Below are 18,931 nucleotides of genomic sequence, written 5' to 3'. Positions count from 1 at the left end.
GCTACTCTTTACTTTCACTTGAGGAAAAACATGAAATAAGAGTCACTCTTACTTGGGTAAAATTTGTTGGCTTCTCTACCCACCTTTGCTCCTTAAAATAATTAAGAAGAACAATTCTTTTAAACGTGTCACGGAATCATAACGGACGGCTTTTCTTCACGCCACGACGGCGTTGTCAGTACTGGTTTCAGTTTGAATTTTACTGAATAAAATCTGCACTCAGAAATAACCTCTCCACTAGGAAAGTGCTCTCTCTCTCTCTCTACTGGAATGACACAATCAAACGTCAGGGGTCACTGTTGTGCTTCAATGGCACTTTTAATAAAACAGACATTTCATTCTCACAACAGCAATGTCTGGACTGAGAGGGGTCGGGTACGGCTGGGCGAGGGTTTTCTCTGCTGATAGGCTGGTTGCTCTGGGTGAGTGAGAAGGTTGGATCATGAGAACTCAAAGAACATGGAAATGACGCTACTAAAAAAAACAAAAAAAAAACAAAATTAAACAGTGAATTTCCTTGCAAAAGGATTAACTTGAACTCTATCACATAATGTCAGCTCACAAGGATACACTTTACTTACTGGGATTTTATGTGATAGACCAAAATAAAGCAGAAAATTGTTGCGAAACGGAGAGAAGATCATTTTTAAACGTTTTTGACTTTTAAAACTCATACAATTTCCAAAAGTCAAATTTTTTTTTATTTTTTCTAGGAAAATTAATCTCAAAATTTCAGATTTTTTTTTCTTGGAAATTTTCAACATTTTCAGAGTTTTTCTATCTCATTTGGTTTTTCGGTCTGCAACCTGTTCAAACTAAAGAACTATTTTTGCCCAAAGTCCAGTAAAAGACTTTCAATAAATATCTAGAATAGAAAATTTGTGGTATTTTCTAATCCCATTTTATTCTGTTTTAGGTTAGGGTAAGATTGCTAGACTTTCTACCATGGGATGTTGAGGTCTGTTTGTTTTTTTTAAACAAAAAAAGCATTTTGTTTCCAAAATAATGAGGGGAAAAAGCACGTATTTTTGACACTTGTGGGGGTTTAATTCAGCACTAAAAATAAACTGCTCGTATCTGCACTTGTTTTATCTATATTTTTAAAAGTTTGTTGGCTCTGCACTGTTTTAAGTCGAGTCATAAAGAGCCACTTGCAGAAGGTGCAAAGAGCCGCGGCATGCAGACGAATGAACAGAGCTGAATAATCCAGACGGAAAAATTGTTGGAGGCAGCTAAAGACGTGGAAGTGATGAAAGTTAATGGTTTACGTTAAAGGCATATTCATGTGCTAAAATAACCCAGTCAAAGCCCAAATTGAAAATCTCTGGCGGTACCTGAAAACTTATGTCTAATGCTCTCATAAAACTTCATGGTGCTTGAATTATTTTGTAAAGAACAATTTCAGGTGAATAAATTCAGCATCTAGAAGTGCAAAGCTGATAAGAATTATTTCAAAAGGGAATACTGTGACCTTTATGGCAACAGCAGATCATCTACTTTTTACTGTTCACAATTCTTAAAAGACTATCTATGTTTAATAGTCTCACAAGGAGGAAAAATGAAAAAAAAAAATGCAAATCAGGTGTAATTTTCGTTTTGCAAACACTTCCAGCATGGCTTTGTGTTGGTCTATCATTTAAAATCCCAGTAAAAGACGCTGACGTTTGTGGTGGTAATGTGTAAAAATTCAAAGGGAGTTTCTTCCAAAGTGCTGCAGACGTGTCAGCTGGCATTTGTCTCTTCTCATGTGTCAACGGAACAATGATAAATTAGCAGAGGAAAATCTGACCACAGCTGCACGTAGCCTCCGTCCCTCTCACGTTATTTACAGGAGAGAGAAAAAAAAAAAAATACATTCAGTTAATTCACTAAGTAACAAAGCTAATTAATCTGTGTTTTTAGCAGAAATCACATTGTTTCACATCCAATTTCCAGTTCCTTCTTCCTCCGATGTTTACTCACGCAGTCCAAGTGTCCCAAGTTTTCTACCAATGAACAACTCACACAAAAATACCCCCACTGGCCTGTTAAATTCTGTACTTTCACCTATTTACAGAAGCAGCAGTGTAATCGTCACAAAAACGAACCACAAACCCGCCTGTCATAACCAATAAAGTCCCATCTGATAGTGGAAAAAAAAAAGCAGAAAACCCAGTCTCAGCTCCCAGTTCCATCCTCTTCCCACCCTGTTCTAAAAGAGCATGCCAAGTTTAACAATAAACACAAAAAATGTCTTTATACAGGAAAAAAAAAAAAAAAACACCCTTAAAAATGTTTTCTTCCTCCCACGGTGGAGGACACAGACTTAAGACCAGGTTTTTAGTGGGAGAAAAGTAAAATCTCATTCCATTTTGGGATTTAATTTTTTTTTTTTTGTGCTGACAGAGAAAGGTTCAGGGTCAAAATAAAGTCCAGTTGGAAGGTTCTGAAAGAGGACCACGTCATGAACAGAGAGGGGTGGGGCGAGGGGGCAGTTCAACAGGTCTCTGAGGCAAAGTTTGGCCGTGGGGCAAGTTTTGGCAAGAACAAGTGGAGGTGTTTTAAAATGTACGAGAGATTCAAGGGGATGATCTGCATTTTCATTCTTATTTATGTTTTCTCTCTCTCTCGCTCTCTTTGTGATTTTTAGAGTCAGAGGTGTCGAGGACTGGGGTGGCCATTGTGGTAGAGCTTCTGCTTGATGTGGACCATGTTGCCGCTGGAGTCCTCCAGCTGTCTTAGCTGGGCTCGGCGACGGAGGTCTCGGAGGTTGCAGAACTGCGGTAACCATGACCAGGATGGAGTATCTGCAGGGAGAGGACCAGAGGGAGCAGGGAGATTTTTATGCAGACGACACAAAAAGACAAATTCACAAGCACAAACCGAGTTTTATCTTGTACAGTGGTCTATTTATCTGCAAAAAAATAAAAAGCCTCAGTCGTCTTTGCTTTCAATGTTATTATTCTGACAAAGTCTGATGCCCATGTCCGAATCATTTCAAGTCTATTACATTGGTTTCTAAAACAAGGTCGAGCAATCTGTAAATTAGCCAGACCTGGCACCTTTAACATAAAATACTTACGTTTTTTAAATTCAAACTGGCTGCGTTTCGATTACAAACGCACGCAAATCTTTGTTTATATTCTTGTTTCGAATTGTTTCCATACAATTCAAAATTTAAATTCAGTGAGCAATTTCCCAGAAGACCTACGGATTCAACACGCTGAATGACTCACTGCTTTTCAGTAACTGTGTGATGTCGTGTGATCAACAGCAGTTCTGCGCACTACATCTGTTTTGATGCGGCTGGAAAACCACCTCACTGTAGCACAACTTCTTATCAAAAAAACACTTTTTTTTCCAAAATTAAGCAAATTTAATTTTTGTCATTTTAATTCATGCAATTATATGGTTAATGGAAATGCAGCTCAGTGTTTTCCAGTCTCTTGAAGAGGATGTGCAAGATTTTGCACATATTTTAAAATCCTATTTTAAAATCCTTCTTTGCCGCCATCATCATCCGGCGGTTCCACAGGGGCAGGCAAATCAGCCGATCGCGTGAAACTCAGAACAGTCGTGCGCTACAATAAAAGACACTGAATTGCTTTTTACAGTCTACTGTTTGCTGTAAACAAAAACACAAAAAAAGATGTGTTATGAAAATATTAGATGATGTCGTGAACTGTTACATGGTGACGGCACCGTTGACCTTTCACCTGCTTTTTTAACAGGAAAAAAGTGGAGATCTCCACCTTTCTGATTTATCAGCCACCACACTGCACACAGAATGCTTCCGAGACAGAAAGCGGTCTTGCAGCACTTTGCATGTGTGTGTGTGGGAGTGGTGGGGTGTAATATGAAGTGTGGGAGATGTAATGGCAGAGCATGGATTCATGCTTGTCGGTTATAAACTGGTGCTGGTGAGGCAAAGTGGGGACCGCGAAGACGGCAGGGAGAGCCCCAGACATTGAGTCCGGTAAAAAATAAATAAATAAATAAAAATGGCTGTGACCGAGAATGTGCAAGAGAAAGAGGTGGAGGAGAGGAGGGGGCGTTGCTGGTAGGATTGGGGATGAGGAGGAAAGACAGAGAGGAAGAGAGAGAGAAGGGAAGTTATTTATAGCTGTGAATGGTTGTGCTGTCCACAAGGACTGCTCTGAAGGGTATCCAAAAGAAAGGGGGCAACAAAGGCGGGTTTTTCTCATTTCAATAAGAGGATGAAGTCAAGAGAAATTACAGAGCAAAGGAAGGAGAGAGAGAAAGAGCGAGAGAGAGCTAAGATGCTATTGTTATGCCTGCTTTAGAACAGAGGGGACGTTAACGCCGCGTGCCAATTTATCATTTTCTCACTTGTTTGTCAAACGTCTTTCCAAAAAGAGCATCTGGCGTCAGACATTAACAGTAAACTGGTGGTACGGGGGAAAAAAATGTTGCATCGGGAGGGAAATGGCCCAGGAGCAGATTCAATAGATGAGCAAAAGGGGGAGGAGTTAGAGTTGGCAAAAAGCAATGGGAATCATTGTGCATTTCAATGCACTGCGTGTGTGTGTGTGTGTTCCTTACTTGCCATTCCAGCTGCTCTCTTGTGCTATTTATAGCTCCATGGAAGAGAAAGTGTGTGTGTACATGTGTGTGTGTGTGTGTGTGTGTCTGTCTGTGTGTGTGTGTGTAAATTCTGGTGGAGATGTGACAGCATCCTCATCCTGCATCCACACACTCTTTCCTGCTCTTTCAGCCTCACCTTCACTCCTCATCTCACACAGGCTAAATATGTGTGACCCAGTACTGAAAGCAACACACACACACGCACGCACACGCACACACACACAAACTAATGGATCAAGTCAAAAAGGCGACGGGCTTCCCTATCCACTGCAAAATAATAAATAAGTATATAAAAATCACACCACATCTCTAAAGTGTTTGAAACATTGAAAATGCTGCCTTCTTCCAGTGGCAAACACTTAACACAAACATGTGAAGTTTGTTGGTTATCAGTGGGAGACATCAAAAATACCACACGGTTATTAATCTAGGAATGTCAAGAGAAATCAGCAGAATCCAATCTGGGTCGGAAACTTTAAATCCAGTCATTGTTGCGCGAAGAAGGAAAAGTAAGTCATTTAAAAACAACGTCTCCCTACCAATACTCTTCCAAGTAAAAGCAATGTGCAAGGTGTCAATCTCAGTTTTTTTTTCTTTGAAGAAGACAGACTAATTGGAAGCTTTTAAATGAGTGATGCATGTTTTTAACAGTCTTTTAGACTTTTTATTTTCACTTTGACTGAAATTGTACCCATTTAGTCCTTGCGCCGCCTGGCCCGAGGCAAAGTGTGCTTATAAATGAGGAAAGGACGTAGTAGGACAAAATATCCACAAAAGGTCTTAAAACCAATGCAGCGAGAAACACAAAGATGTGAAACAACGACTTCAGTTGATGTAATGCAGCCGTGTGAAACTCATTTTTGACATTCTGAATGTCTTCAAAGAGCCAGTTGTGCCAGAACGTATTGATAAAACGACCTATTAAATTATTGCTTTCTCTAGTTATTTTACATAACTTCACATTGATTTAATTAGACACAATACAAATATTGACTAGACTGATAAAATAACATTTAAGCACGCAATTGTTATCCTGACAATTTCATTGCCACAGAAATAGCTATGTGATCTAACGGCTCTTTAGCTAATAATATTATCTTTTATTATTATTAGCTTTACAAATTTCAATTTTATGCAAAAATACACATTTCTTGTCAGTAAACTGTTTTTAGTTTATTTTTTTCAATGTTTTAATAAAAATAAAAAAATATTAAAGAATTGTGTATTTGTGCTGCCAAAGATCTATTTTAAAATAGTTTTCTTAAACATACAAACACTGCTTCCTCCCTGAATACTTTATGCTTTTCTTTATAAACCTCAGTAGTTTGTAATTCAGAGTTAAACAGCTTAAAAAACCAAAAACATTCCTCTGAGAACGGTCAGCTGCACATAGTGGAGAAAATAAGTCAAAAGAAAAACAAAATCCCTAAAAACTCTTGATGAAGACCAGCTGAAAAAATCACATGCAGGTGTGGCTTCTTTAAAGCAAAATCTGAAAAAAATAAATAAATAAAATAAAAAATCTTCGACAGAACTATGCCTCCAAGTGTTAACGGTCATTCTTATTGCCGACACTTTTCCCCCCATCCTGCCTGAGGAGCTTTTCCACAGCGCTCCAGTTTCCAGGTCACACATCACCTACTTTACTCTTAAAACTGTAGATCCAGGCCAGCTCCACCACGCAGCTCCACCCCAGTACTGTGATTTATAAAGCAACAGAGACAACAGTATCTTCCAGGCTGTGGTTTTATATTTAACCACTGGCTATCTGTGAGAAATGTCAGAGAAACTACCATGGCCATGAAGTTAAAACTTCTACAAGAGAGTGACGTAGCTCAGTCTTATTTAGGTATAATATATATATAATGACTAGACTATTTAGCCTTTTATTTCCTGTTTTGTGTCTACCAGACAACATGATGCATACAGCGGTGATGAACGACGCTGCCCATGTTCTGTCTCGTTACCTTTCTTCCTAAAACGACATGCTTCCTTTATCTGTCAGATGGAGCGAGACGGGAAGGAAAGCGACAGATATATTTTCCAGTTAGCGTGGAGACGCAAAGCAGGAAATTAAGAAGCAACTATCAGCCGAAGCTGGATTTCAATACACACACACACACACACACACACACACACACACACACACACACACACACACACACACACACAGAAATGAGGCATTCAGAGCAGAGCATCAGATGGTGAGAGTGAAATATCTCAATCGTAGTGACGCAAGCATGGCTCATCTAATAGACCCAACTTCAACTGGGGTCTATTGGCTCTATTTACTGTGACAGCATTAACCAATACAAGAGATTTTCTTCAGACATTTCTGGGACGTGTAACTGCTCAGGCGGAAATCATTTTCTGACAGCCTTAATCTCCATTCATCTAGTCTTGGTGAGGATATATCTACTGTCCCTGTATGAGGAACCGGGACCTATGAAATTAATGTTTGGTCCTTGATTCCTCTAGATTTTACCACCCAAGGGGTGAGATGATCTAACAAAAAACATATTTTAAATTACATCTATAGGCACTCTGAGGTATAATTTGTTCCTATTAGTTCAAGTGAATCAATGAAAACCACCAAAGGTAACACAGTTGGACAGACATTTTAGTGGCTGTAAAATTATTTTTGAAGGACCCGTTGGAAGAAAATCTGGCATGCTTCATCAACTATAGGATGAGGCATCACTCAAGTGCGTTGTCTGGTCTTTTTCTCAAATCATTTCTCAATACATGGCAACCCACTACGCATTTCATAAAAACTCTTCAAAAGCAAACAGTTAAGTGAGACTCATAATACAAAATTCACATTTTGCACATACTTATTATGTTTGGGCCTCAACTGCTTCTAAAAACAGGACAAGCACTTAACAACACGACCCAGATGTTTTTTTGCTAATAAGTCCAAAGAACCGTATTTAGAATATTTGGTAGTGCTACATTGCTCCAGAATAACCTGGTTTTTGTCCATTCAAAATGAGGCAGGCCTTATCCTTATTTATTTGGAATTCATTTTAATTAACTACTTTTATGCCCGGTTTACCTTTTAAAAAAGGTAAAGGTTTACCTTTTTTAAGGTAAACCCTTACCTTAAAAAAGGTAAAGGTTTAACCTTTACCTTTAAAACCTTTTCTTAAGAAATCTTTGGATTACATTACACATTTGTTTTAAGTCATGTTGTTACAGCTCCTGTTTCACCAAGCTGGACGTGTTACAAACCCCATCTGATGTATTTACAGCTTAGAGTTGCATTGACAGCAATATGGCCAGGAAGGGACACGCGCTAAGAGCGGTGTAACTATTTCAGGCAATAAAGATATATGTCATGTGGCTCGTCTCAGCTGAATTCATGTGGAAAAGCTATTGCCTCTCGACAGATTACTTTGATTGACTGGTTTTGATTCAGCCGACCGCTTGGTTTTTTTGAAAATGCTTCCTGACTTGATAGTAGATAATAAACTTCACAGATGGAGTATTTTTGGTTTCTAGTTTGGAAACGGCCCATTCATTTACATCAAGTGGTGTTCAAATTGAGGCTACGTTCTTCACAGTTGGACCATAACTGGATGATGGAAAATTGTGAAAGCATCACCTGATCTCGTGTCTCGATGTCAGCCGTAACTTTTAGATGGTAAACATCCCGTCTGCCTTGGTGTAGCATGTCAGGCTGGTGTGGGAAATATTTCCTTGGCACACTTTGGGCTCAATAAAACCAACTAAACACCTACTTGTTCATAGTTTACCAACTTTCTGGTGTGGACCAAAAAAGTGAATGCTGGTGCGCCTACAAGCCTCGTCTCGGTTCATGCTTATGCAGATGCTGAGACTGCTCCAAAAGCAGGAAATGGACTGCAGTGCAGGGCATTCTGGGTAAATACAGCATAAACTAACACGGGAGTCTAACGCGAGCGGGAGAACAGAGTAGTGGTGATTTACTAACGACAAAAGAGAAATCTTACAATCACTAAAATCCATTCCATTTTTGTAGCGAAGAAGAAAAACGCGCTCATGTCTTTTTCAGAGGTTTTTGTGTCATTTCCTTCAGTGGTTCTTGGTGCAGCGGCACCACAGGTGAGGAGGTGAACACATTTTTCAAAGGATTTGGAGAGTTTCACACAGTGCAGTGTGAAAGTGAACCACACCAGCTGAAATATGGCAGAACAACAGCAATTTTGGTCCCCAGTCGAACCGAGTCTACCAGACTATCAGATGTGAAATCCTGAATCCCTGAGGAACATTTTCAACACCTTGTTGAATCCATGCCAGGAAGAACGAAGGCAGTTTCTAAGAATAATGAGGGTCTGAACCTGATAGTATCAAGGTGTTCTTAATAAAGTGGCTGGTGAGTGCCTGTCCTCTTCCTCTGAACATTAGCAACCGAGCATCTCATTTAACTTAAAAAAAGATTAGCGAATTCTTCTTCTCCGCCTCTAACCTGGATTAATTCTGCGTTTGAGTCGGTGAGTCCCCAGCCATTTCCAGGCAGGCCGTGAGCGTCTTACCGTAGTAGCGGCTCGCCCTCCAGGCCCTGACGGCGCAGTGCAGGACTCCGTCAAGCCACAGCAGCAGCCAGCTGATGCAGAAACCCAACAGCAGACCCAACATCAAGTCCATCTCCTGCTTGGTCACACTGTCACTCACAAAGTAGTTCTCTGAAGAGTCCACTAAGGAGTGGTCCCCATCGTACGGGATTACATAGTGGACATGATGCCTGAGGACAGACAGGGGGAAAGGACAAAAGTGTTAAAGTAGCAACCGTCTGTACACTGGAGGTTTGCTGAAGTTTTTTTAAACTTAAATATAGCCACACTAATCCGCACTTTACAGGAAATCCCTGAAGCCCATGTGAAGGACCACCAGGGTCCAGAGGATGCACTTTAGGCTGGAAAGTGTATGGCTGACTTGTAATTTTTAGATTTGTGGAAGAAATTCAGTCTGCTTAAAAGTGAAAGACCATCACTTTCTAAAAGTAAACTACTGGACTGCCACAAAGCAAGGCACTCACTTCTATGTACAATGTGGTTGGTGAAGAAATGACATGCAAGTCAAACAATTCAGTATTTTTCTTCTGATAAGCATTGTGCATTGTGATGTAATGCGCTCAGTTCTTGTCTAAGTTCATAACAACAATTTTCAGCCATTGTTTACATCCTGGTGTACCGCGCCTGGATTTTTCTAGCGCCGAATTATGACACGTCTCACATCAACGACACAAAACTCGGATGAAATGCAACACAGCCATTCAGACTTGAAAACCATGTGAAACTTATTCTAATTAGTTCCACATGTGGAAGTAATCAGGATTCAGCTGTTCAGACTGTAGTGAAAAACTCAAACATGGGTAGAAAATGCCTCTATTGTGAACCAATAATTGAATTAAAATTTTCTTTGGGATTAATAAGATATTCTTACATTTTAATGAATTGAATTTGAATGTGTTGTACTCATGACAGCTGGAGACAGGCACCAGCACACCTCTTTACCCCAATGGATAGATGGAGGGATGGATGGAAGCCTCTCCATTTAAAAAATCTTAAAGAAATCCATGCCGCAGAGCATCAAGATTTACTTACATTGCTTCTACATCCTCCACAACACGCTGCCATTCCAATGGATATGAAAACCTTCACTGACATTAGCCGCCCTCCTGGGAGCAGACATAGGCTTTTCCCAGCCTAATGACGCAGACAGATGTCGGTCGAACATCGCATGGGAACACACCGGGAGCTCAGAGATCTGACAGCTGAGAGCGAGTACAGGTGCACTCTGGGTCTGTACACTGATAAGCGGGGTTTGAGCTGATGGGGACGTCTGAAGACGTTCGCAAATGTAAAGCAGTGCTTTTCAGGAATTCACAAAGACCGGAAGGCGATAAACTGAATTGTCAAGCAGATATATTGTGATTTTGCCCCAACAAGTGTGTACTTTACAGTTTAAGACATGGACAAACCTTGTCACTGTTTAAGGCCTGAAACCCAAAACATGGCACCCGAGAGAACAAGGATCGTCACATACGTCAACTATACCTTTGTTTGCGTGACTGATAAGTGTGTTGCAGCTGTGCAACACTCGACAAATTTAAGTCAGTCTCACTCAAATCATATAATTTACTTCAAATAAAGAAGTAAACCAAGAAAGGATTTTTTTTGCTCAGGCAGCCTTCATTTGAGAGAAGTTAGACAGGAAAGTCGGTTGGTACCGGATCTGTCCCTAGTGAAGCTTGGATCATGACGTCAGACGAAGGATACAGACGCGGCATTGAACTCAATTGTTTCAAGTAGAGTCAAAGTAAGTTGTCATCACTAAACCAAAAGAATTAAGTGAGATTTATGTAACTAAGTCCAAATGCACTTTTTAGAGTGTGGAGTTTCCTGAGAATAAGGCTGAACTATATGTAACCCTTCTTATTCTTTTTCAACTCAACCAAAATTTGTAATTATCTGATTCTTTATTAACTGTATTTGTTTCACCTGCGTCTTGTGCAGCCTATAATTAAATCTCCACCCACTTCAACATTCCAGCCACAAAGGCAGCAGCTGCTCTTCAAGCTTCAATCTACCCAAAAGGGTTCATCCGTACGGCGTCCAAATCAGAATACGGACAAAGCCAAACGAGCTGACACATAAAGCTGTGTCCTCGACGGCACAAAGGTGAACGCCGTCGGCCGTCCTGGCACCTCCACGTCTCACGGAGGGAAAGGCAGGCAGGCTGAGCTTCACTCTCTCTTCCTCTCCACTCACATATCGAAGGATTCTGCTCTTTATGTGGGAGCGGCGACCGGCTGTGGTTCAGGGGGGTTTCCGGATCAGTGGAAGACAAGGTGTGGTCACAGTAACCTGAGCACTAAGAGGTTGGACTCTTACTTAGGTTTGACTGAGCCTGCTGTCCAGGAACGTGGTGATGTCTTCAGTAGGGTTGGGAAGTATTTATTCTGCTACATTTACTTGAGTAACGTTTGATCAGTTTCTCAGTATTTGAGTAGCCATTTTACCAAATACTTGAGTAATTTCTTGGACGATTACGTTTTGATTTTACTTGAATAAAAACAATTTGAAGTATCACTACCCTTGCAATTGTTGGGCACCTCTGATTCTCAGAGCTCGTTACCAGCAGTGGGCAGGGCAGTTTGAATGCAAAGTAAGTCAGTCAATTATGAATTATCATTACTCTCAAGACATTTTCATACATTTGGATTTGCATTGCCTTGCAAAAGTATTCCTACCTCTCTCACTTTTCACATGTCACATTATGACCAAAAGCTGTTTCTTTGAACTTTATGACGGTCCAAAAAGCAGTAACAACAAAACAATACAAGTTCTGTATACATGTACTGTCAAACATGCATAGAAACTACAAGTCTAACGATGTGCATTAGTATTCAATCCAACCCAAAAAAAATGAGTGGAGAGCCTTTCAATTACATTCCACAGCACTTTATTGACCCCAAGGAGAAATTAAATATTAGTAATAATTCATAGTATATTTAGTAATTTACTTCTATTAGAACTAATATTATTAAATATAATTTATTACTACTGTTAAAATTATTTTCCTGTTCCTGCTGAGAAACGGCATCCCCACAGCACAATGCTGCCACCAGCAGGTTTCAGATTATAGGCATCTTGACTAGTTTCCTGATTAATGCTCCCCTCACCTCACCTGTTGGTGTGCAGCTAACCTTTCCCCTCTCATAGCTCTGTTCCATGAATTGAACTATGTGAGGGGAGGGAAGCTTATTGCTTCATAAACTAACCCGGCTTCTGCAGAAGGTTCTCCCTGAGCTGTCTGCTGCTTCCTTTGACCTTTATGATGCAGTTTGCTCACTAATGTTCTCTAACAAACCTCTCGGGCCATCTCAAGACAGCTGGATTTATACTGAGGTTCAATTACACACAGGTAGACTCGCTTTTGCTAATTAGGTGTCTTGTCTTCTGGAGCCAAGCAGTTGCATTGAATTGTATTTATGGGCAATAGAATAAAGGACAAATGCACATCAATCTTCAGATTTTTAATCTGTGAAGCTCTTTTTAAAGCATTCACAGTTTGCTTACGCTTCATAATTATGTCGTGTTACCATAACATCCAAATAAAATGCATTGTCCATTTATAACTCAGATAAGTGTCAGTCTTGACTCCATCTTTTCTTTACGAAGAAGATTGCTCTGATCTGATTATCGGCAACTCTTAACGTTGCCAATGAACTCCTAACACATTAGCCCCCACACTGCTGTTTGGCTTTATTGGTTATCTTGTCTTCGTGTTCCAGCATGAACTGGTCAGAAAAAAAGAAAAAATGTGCATCTTTTTGGACTTTGTCTTTAAAGTTTTTAACCAATACTAACATCGTGTGCTGGTGCAGAACAAGCCCTAAAGTCATTTTTTTCTCTCTCTTTGCTTAGAAACTGGTCAGGTAAAAGACAAACTAACCTAGTTAAACCCATTTTTGTATATTAATAAAGACCATCTTGCTGTTGTCTTCCCACACTTCGAACAAGCTCTCTCCGTGAGAACAAACATCCTGACCGGCCACCAGCAATCCACACACACACACACACACACACACACACACACACACACACACACACACACACACACACCACACACACACACACACACACACACACACACACATTCAGCTACAACCAGATATTTACTGACAGTTTAAAACAACAGGGATATTTTTTCTCACTGTCTAACAAGACATCAGACAAAATGTTTCTTGGTTTAGGTCAGTTAGAATAGCAAAAGTCATTTCTATTTCCTTGCATGCCAGGATAATGAAAAGTCTTCTCACCATATGCTAGGAGAGGATGGTAACATTATGCAGTGAATTAGAGAAAATGTTCAATTTCTCAAAGTCACATTTTCACCATGTCATTCATATACTTATACTTTTCAGACTTCCAAACTAAGCATTTAATTCACCATATAAATATGCAGCTTCCAAATGAAATATTTAGCTTTCAAATTAAGTATTTCATCAGGAAGCTAAATATTTTTCCAACTAAATGTCTGAGCTAAATATATAGTTCCAAATTAAATATTTAAATTGGAAACTAAACACTGAATTTTCAAACCATTTACTTTTCCAAAGTAAATATTTCAATTAAAAGCAGCATATTTAGTTCTTTGCTCTACAGGTTTACTACGATAGTTTGCTGAAATTTTGGTCCTTTCTGACTAAATGACCACAACATTTCAACGGGACTGACATCAGGGGTTTTGATTACTAACCTAAAACTTTCTTGTCCTGAAGTCACCTAGTAAACTAAGCTAATAACGGTTTGGTTAAGACAGATTCAAAGACAGACAGAGAAATTGAAAACCAAGGAGCTGCCAGACGGAGGATAACAACAACCTGTGAAAAGCGATTACCAGATGAATTAAACAATGCGGACTGGAGTGTGTGATGGAAATCAGGTGAGGCCAATTAGAGGAATGCAGAACAGGTGATGAGAGCATCTAAGCAGGGAAGTGAGGGCAGGTGCAAACTAAAAACAGTGGAAAATACAGAACAGGTTGTATAGAAGGTTTCACCAACCGAGAGCTAAAGACTAAAGTTAGCACAGTGGTCTAAACCAAAATGCACAAAACACAGTAAATAACTAAGAAAACAAACTTAAAACAAAGGAACTGAATAATTCAGAAATATCGAATTTATAACAATAGCCCACTTTCAAATAATTTACCCGAGCAGACAAATACAAGAGCGAACAAAAAACAAAACATGACAATGGCCGATGTTTTGAGATAAATCACCTCTTAACGTTCTTTCCTTATGATGATAATATGAAGTAGTGCCAGCTGCCTTATTGTGTAAATAAGAGTTTTGGTAGTACTGAAAATCATATGTCTGTAGATATATATAGAGGCTTGTAACAAGAGCAAACTTTGCTGGACGACAAATTGTGCCAGAAGTTATTGAGATAACTGATAATGTTGTTTTTAGACCATTTTCAAGTGGCATAACTCTAGTGATATAACAATGCAAGAACACATTAACAAGAAAATTCTAATTCTAATGAACATTTAGCACTCCAACTGGATGGTGTATTAAATATTTCAAATAAATAAACAACAGAAACAAATGAATTCTGAAGTCTCTGTAAAAAACAAAACTGACCTTAGAAAAAAAGGGCTAGTTACGAAAAAATTAAGCGACAAACTGAAGACTTTTGTCATCCAATGGAAATCAGTGAGCTTGTTTAAATCGATCATGCAATTTATTGATTATTGCAACAGGCCTAGATATGTCTGACCTGTCAGAATTGAAGTTCTACATGATGGTGTCTTTTTGCTAATGAGTAATTGCTTCATCTTCAATGATTAGCCTGATTTCAGTCCATGTAGATACAGGATTTGTTTCACTGGATCTTTTGCTTTTTTTGGGGGGGGGGCATCTTTTCTGTCTGGGACACAGATCCAGTTGTTGTTGTTGTGTTTTTTCTTGGACAGATGAAGATGTGAAAAGTTAACGCAAGAATGAACTAGGTCCACTACTCTCTTCCTGACTTCTTGGCTTGTTTTCCTCATGATGTCACACAAATAAGGACAACAGTTGGAGTCTGCTCATAGGCGTGACTCCACCTGACTCAAAAGCGCCCAAAAAGCCATGACATCATCATGTGATCTTATTGTGTCAACCTCTGATTTCTAAAACATAAATAAATAAATAATGACAGTGGTCTGTAATTTAGCAAATGACTTAGAAATACTTTTTGGTACACAAGATTTTTTAATTTCTGATTTAATAACAGAAAAAAAAGATTAAACAGTGAATGCAAGTATCTGGATTGAAGTTCGTCAGTAACTCGTCTGGCAGGTCTAATATTGTCGTGACATGGTGAATGTTGTACCGCACAGCGCATCTGATGCTCAGATTGTTTTAAACGGCCTACTGTCGCTCATACTTCATTACCTATTTATGGGTCCTGCACACGCGCGCGCGCGCACACACACGCGCGCGCACATACGCCTTCCTGCATGCGGTAAGTAAACCTTTACAGTCAGCCGCTATATACTGCAAAACAACAATAAAAATAATGATTAAAAAAATAAATAGGCCTACATAAATAAATGAAAACCCCCACCGAGATCGGGTTTTATGTAAGAAAAATATCAGGACCTCAGCGGTAACCGCGGCTATCAGAGCGCACACAGGACGGCAGCCTATCAGGGTGGCTTTGCGGGGTTTCACCGCTTCAAATCTTCCAGGCCTCTCCGGCAATTGAGAACAGACGGGTGGCGGTGATGGTTTGTGCCGGAGGGGGGCGGGGGGCGGAGGGAGGACAGAGGGGGGAACACGGCACAGCATTTTTTTATTTTATTTTTTTCATGCCACACATTGTGGAGGATGCTGGTATTTACCTTCCACAGTTGCAGTGACAGACGCGGTCCTCCCCTCGTAGATGCGGTAGGATGTAGTTGTGAAAGCGGTCCAGTAGTGCGTTCATGTCCATTAAACAGGCGATCGCCTGCAAAGAACCAGGCCAGTCAGCTGGGACATGTCGAGCAACGGCGCTCAACTGTCACCACACACAGCGAAGGGTTTTCAGAAAGAATGGGAATTACAACCAGAAGAAGGAAAATGGCAGGTTTTTTTTTTCTCTCTAGGTCTCTGTCTCTCTCTCTTTCTTTCTCTCTCTCTCTCTCTCTGTCTCTCTCTCTCACACACACACACACACACATACACACTCGTTTCTAAGAGAGGGAGACTGTTGCTTGAAAACCAACTGATTTATTTATGACAGCAGGTAGGCTAATTATAGACAGGCTTACCTACTTCCACATGCCACACTGATAAGGTGTCTAAAAAAACCCCATATATTTATGTAAGTTAAAAAAAATAAAAATCTTTGGCATCATATAGCCTCTGTGTGGAAATGAGAGAAAAAGAAGAAGAAATCACATTGCATCTGAGGGAGGTGAGAATGTCTTACCATTACAACTGAAGCACCAAGAATCATAAAAATCATGGTGGTTGTGATCATATGCATCAAAACTTCCAAAACTGACCGCCGTCCTGGAGCCCGGGCTTCTACCCGCGGCAGTGGAGACGCTCCGGCTGGGCTGTGGGCGCTCTCTCCCGGCAGGAGCCGCTCATGGGAGCCGCCGCGCCGCGCCGCTCCTGGCTCCCCGGCCCTTCAAACTGCCCGGTTTTCCCTCCGTCTCCTCCTCCTACACACGGCGAGCCGTTCTCTCTCAGCCTCCACTGCACCCTCTCTCCATCCAAGTAAGGTCCCCAACCACCACCACCTCCACCACCCCGGACAGTCGGTCGGTCGGTCGGTCGGATGGACGGATGCGGCTCCACAGAGGCTGTCCGCTCCTTAATTGCCGATTCGAAAGGAATCCACTGCTCTAGCTCCGTTTCTCCCCGTCCACCTCTATTCCAACGTTCAAATTAACATCACTCAAAGGAAAAAATTATGAAATGCGTCTCTCTTTCGCTCTCTTTTTTTTGTATCCTCTAAGAAGGGGATGCCTCGATGCCTTCTCTCCCTTTCCCCCCCACCAAGTTCCTCCAGACCCCGCTCGCTCTGCGCTTCAGTGCCGGTGAATCCCGTCCTCCATCAGGCGAGATCGTTTCAAAGAGCTGCAGCACCAACACCTCTCGCGGCCATCGCCCTACAGTCTTCCTCGGATTGGCCTGATAAGCATCAAGTCGCGGTCCAAGCAGCACCGTGGCCTGCACCTAGACCCACCCTGCGCCCCGAGACCAGTCCCTATCCAGCATCGGCGAACTGCATCAACGCCCGGAGCCAGACGCGCATGATTATCCCATCCTGGCTTCCAGCAGCTACACGAGCACCCACTTTCCACTGGCCGTGCGTGTGCGCGCGAGCGCGACAGCGTGTACAGTGGGCGGTTAGAGGGAGGGGAGAGAGAGAGGAGAGGAGAGGTGGAACTGCAAGCTGTCTCTGGAGGCCTGTGAAAGGCCGGATTTAGGAGGTTTTGGGGCCCCTGTGGGCTGGAGCCACTTTTGGTTCCCTATCAGCAGGTTTTTATACATGCACAGTATATATTCAGGAAGGTTGATAACAAAGTGGTTGTGGTTTGGTGGAAAGATACTTCATCTTTGCAATACAAAGGTGAAGTAATTTAACATATTTCAAACATACATTTGCATGTAGATTTTAAATATACGAAATATTAAGTTTACTGCATACAAATATATATACAAAGTATACTAACAGCATACTGGTACCAATTTTGACATTATAACTTTAAATATACTTCAATAAAATTGTGCCAGAATACACTTTTAAGAAATATATTAAATACAACATACTTTAAGTTAGCAAAGTATCGCACACTTTCATTTTTTTTATTTATTTTTTAAGCGCCATAAAAAGAAGAACAGGATATATCTCTTCTCAGAAATACTCTTCAAATGTGCCATTTTTACTCATAATACAGCAATGCCAAAGTACTGAACAGTACTGTAGAGTATTGTGTATTGGGTCGTGTTTACATCATTGATTGGCAGCACTAAGACCCGCCTCCTGGCTTTGATGGGGGGTTTTCTACTAAGCACTGTACTCAATTTTCAACTGTATTATCTTTTAAGATCCACCTTTAGACTGATAGGCTGACAGCAACTTCAAAGTTATTACGTCTTGTGTAAAAGCAAAAAAAATTATATATATATGTACATATATACTGCTCAAAAAATAAAGGGAACACTCAAACAACACAATATAACTCCAAGTAAATCAAACTTCTGTGAAATCAAACTGTCCACTTAGATAGCAACATTGAATGACAATCAATATCACCTGCTGTTGTGCAAATGGAATAGACAACAGGTGAAAATTATTTTCATATTTATTTCATTCATTCAGATCTAGGATATGTTATTTGAGTGTTCCCTTTATTTTTTTGAGAAGTATATATATATATAGAAGCAATCTATTTCTTTTCTAAAAAATAATAATGATAAAAAGTTTGGAAGTAATCCAGAAACATATACTTGCTTCTGGACCGTCATTTTAAATAAGATTCCTCTGTTTGTATTTATTTCTTTTTCTTTCAAGCCACAAATGGTGGCAAGCTATTGGATACAGAAAACACCCACAGGTGCCCTGAGGGTGTCTGACAGCAAGCAAAGGTAGGTGAAGTGCTTTGCCCAAGGGCACAACAACAAAGAAGGATCGAGTGGGTTTGCACAAACCAGCAACCCCCCAATTGCAGGACAAACTCCTACCACTGTCACCCCACGTTTTTTGCCCCCCTAAAAAACTTTGAGTTTTTTTTTTTAACCTGTGAAAGATGCCTTGTAAATTAAATGTAGTTACATTTCTTCCTCATTGTTTGTCATTTACATCAAATATAA

The 18,931-nt window shown here is 40.4% G+C and overlaps 1 protein-coding gene across 2 annotated transcripts; it reads right to left on the bottom strand.

The window, feature by feature from the left end:
• Positions 1 to 293: 293 nt before the first annotated feature.
• tmem240a (transmembrane protein 240a) lies at positions 294 to 17,454 on the bottom strand. Of its 2 annotated transcripts, none has more exons than XM_055048645.1 (4): positions 16,536 to 17,454; positions 15,964 to 16,070; positions 9,099 to 9,307; positions 294 to 2,786 (listed from the first exon to the last, which is right to left on the bottom strand). In XM_055048645.1, exons 1-4 carry the CDS (start codon positions 16,590 to 16,592, stop codon positions 2,632 to 2,634), a joined length of 528 nt encoding a protein of 175 aa, XP_054904620.1. In that variant the 5' UTR covers positions 16,593 to 17,454; the 3' UTR covers positions 294 to 2,631. The 2 variants fall into 2 exon arrangements, with proteins under 2 accessions (XP_054904620.1, XP_054904621.1); XM_055048646.1 differs by having other exon boundaries at positions 16,612 to 17,454.
• Positions 17,455 to 18,931: the final 1,477 nt, after the last annotated feature.

Source organism: Poeciliopsis prolifica, unplaced genomic scaffold, assembly GCF_027474105.1.
Source record: "Poeciliopsis prolifica strain line A6 unplaced genomic scaffold, Auburn_PproV2 SCAFFOLD027, whole genome shotgun sequence".
In the NCBI taxonomy this organism is placed as follows: domain Eukaryota; kingdom Metazoa; phylum Chordata; class Actinopteri; order Cyprinodontiformes; family Poeciliidae; genus Poeciliopsis; species Poeciliopsis prolifica.
The sequence above is the reverse complement of the archived record's forward strand: the minus strand, read 5'-3'. Positions and strand labels throughout refer to the sequence as shown.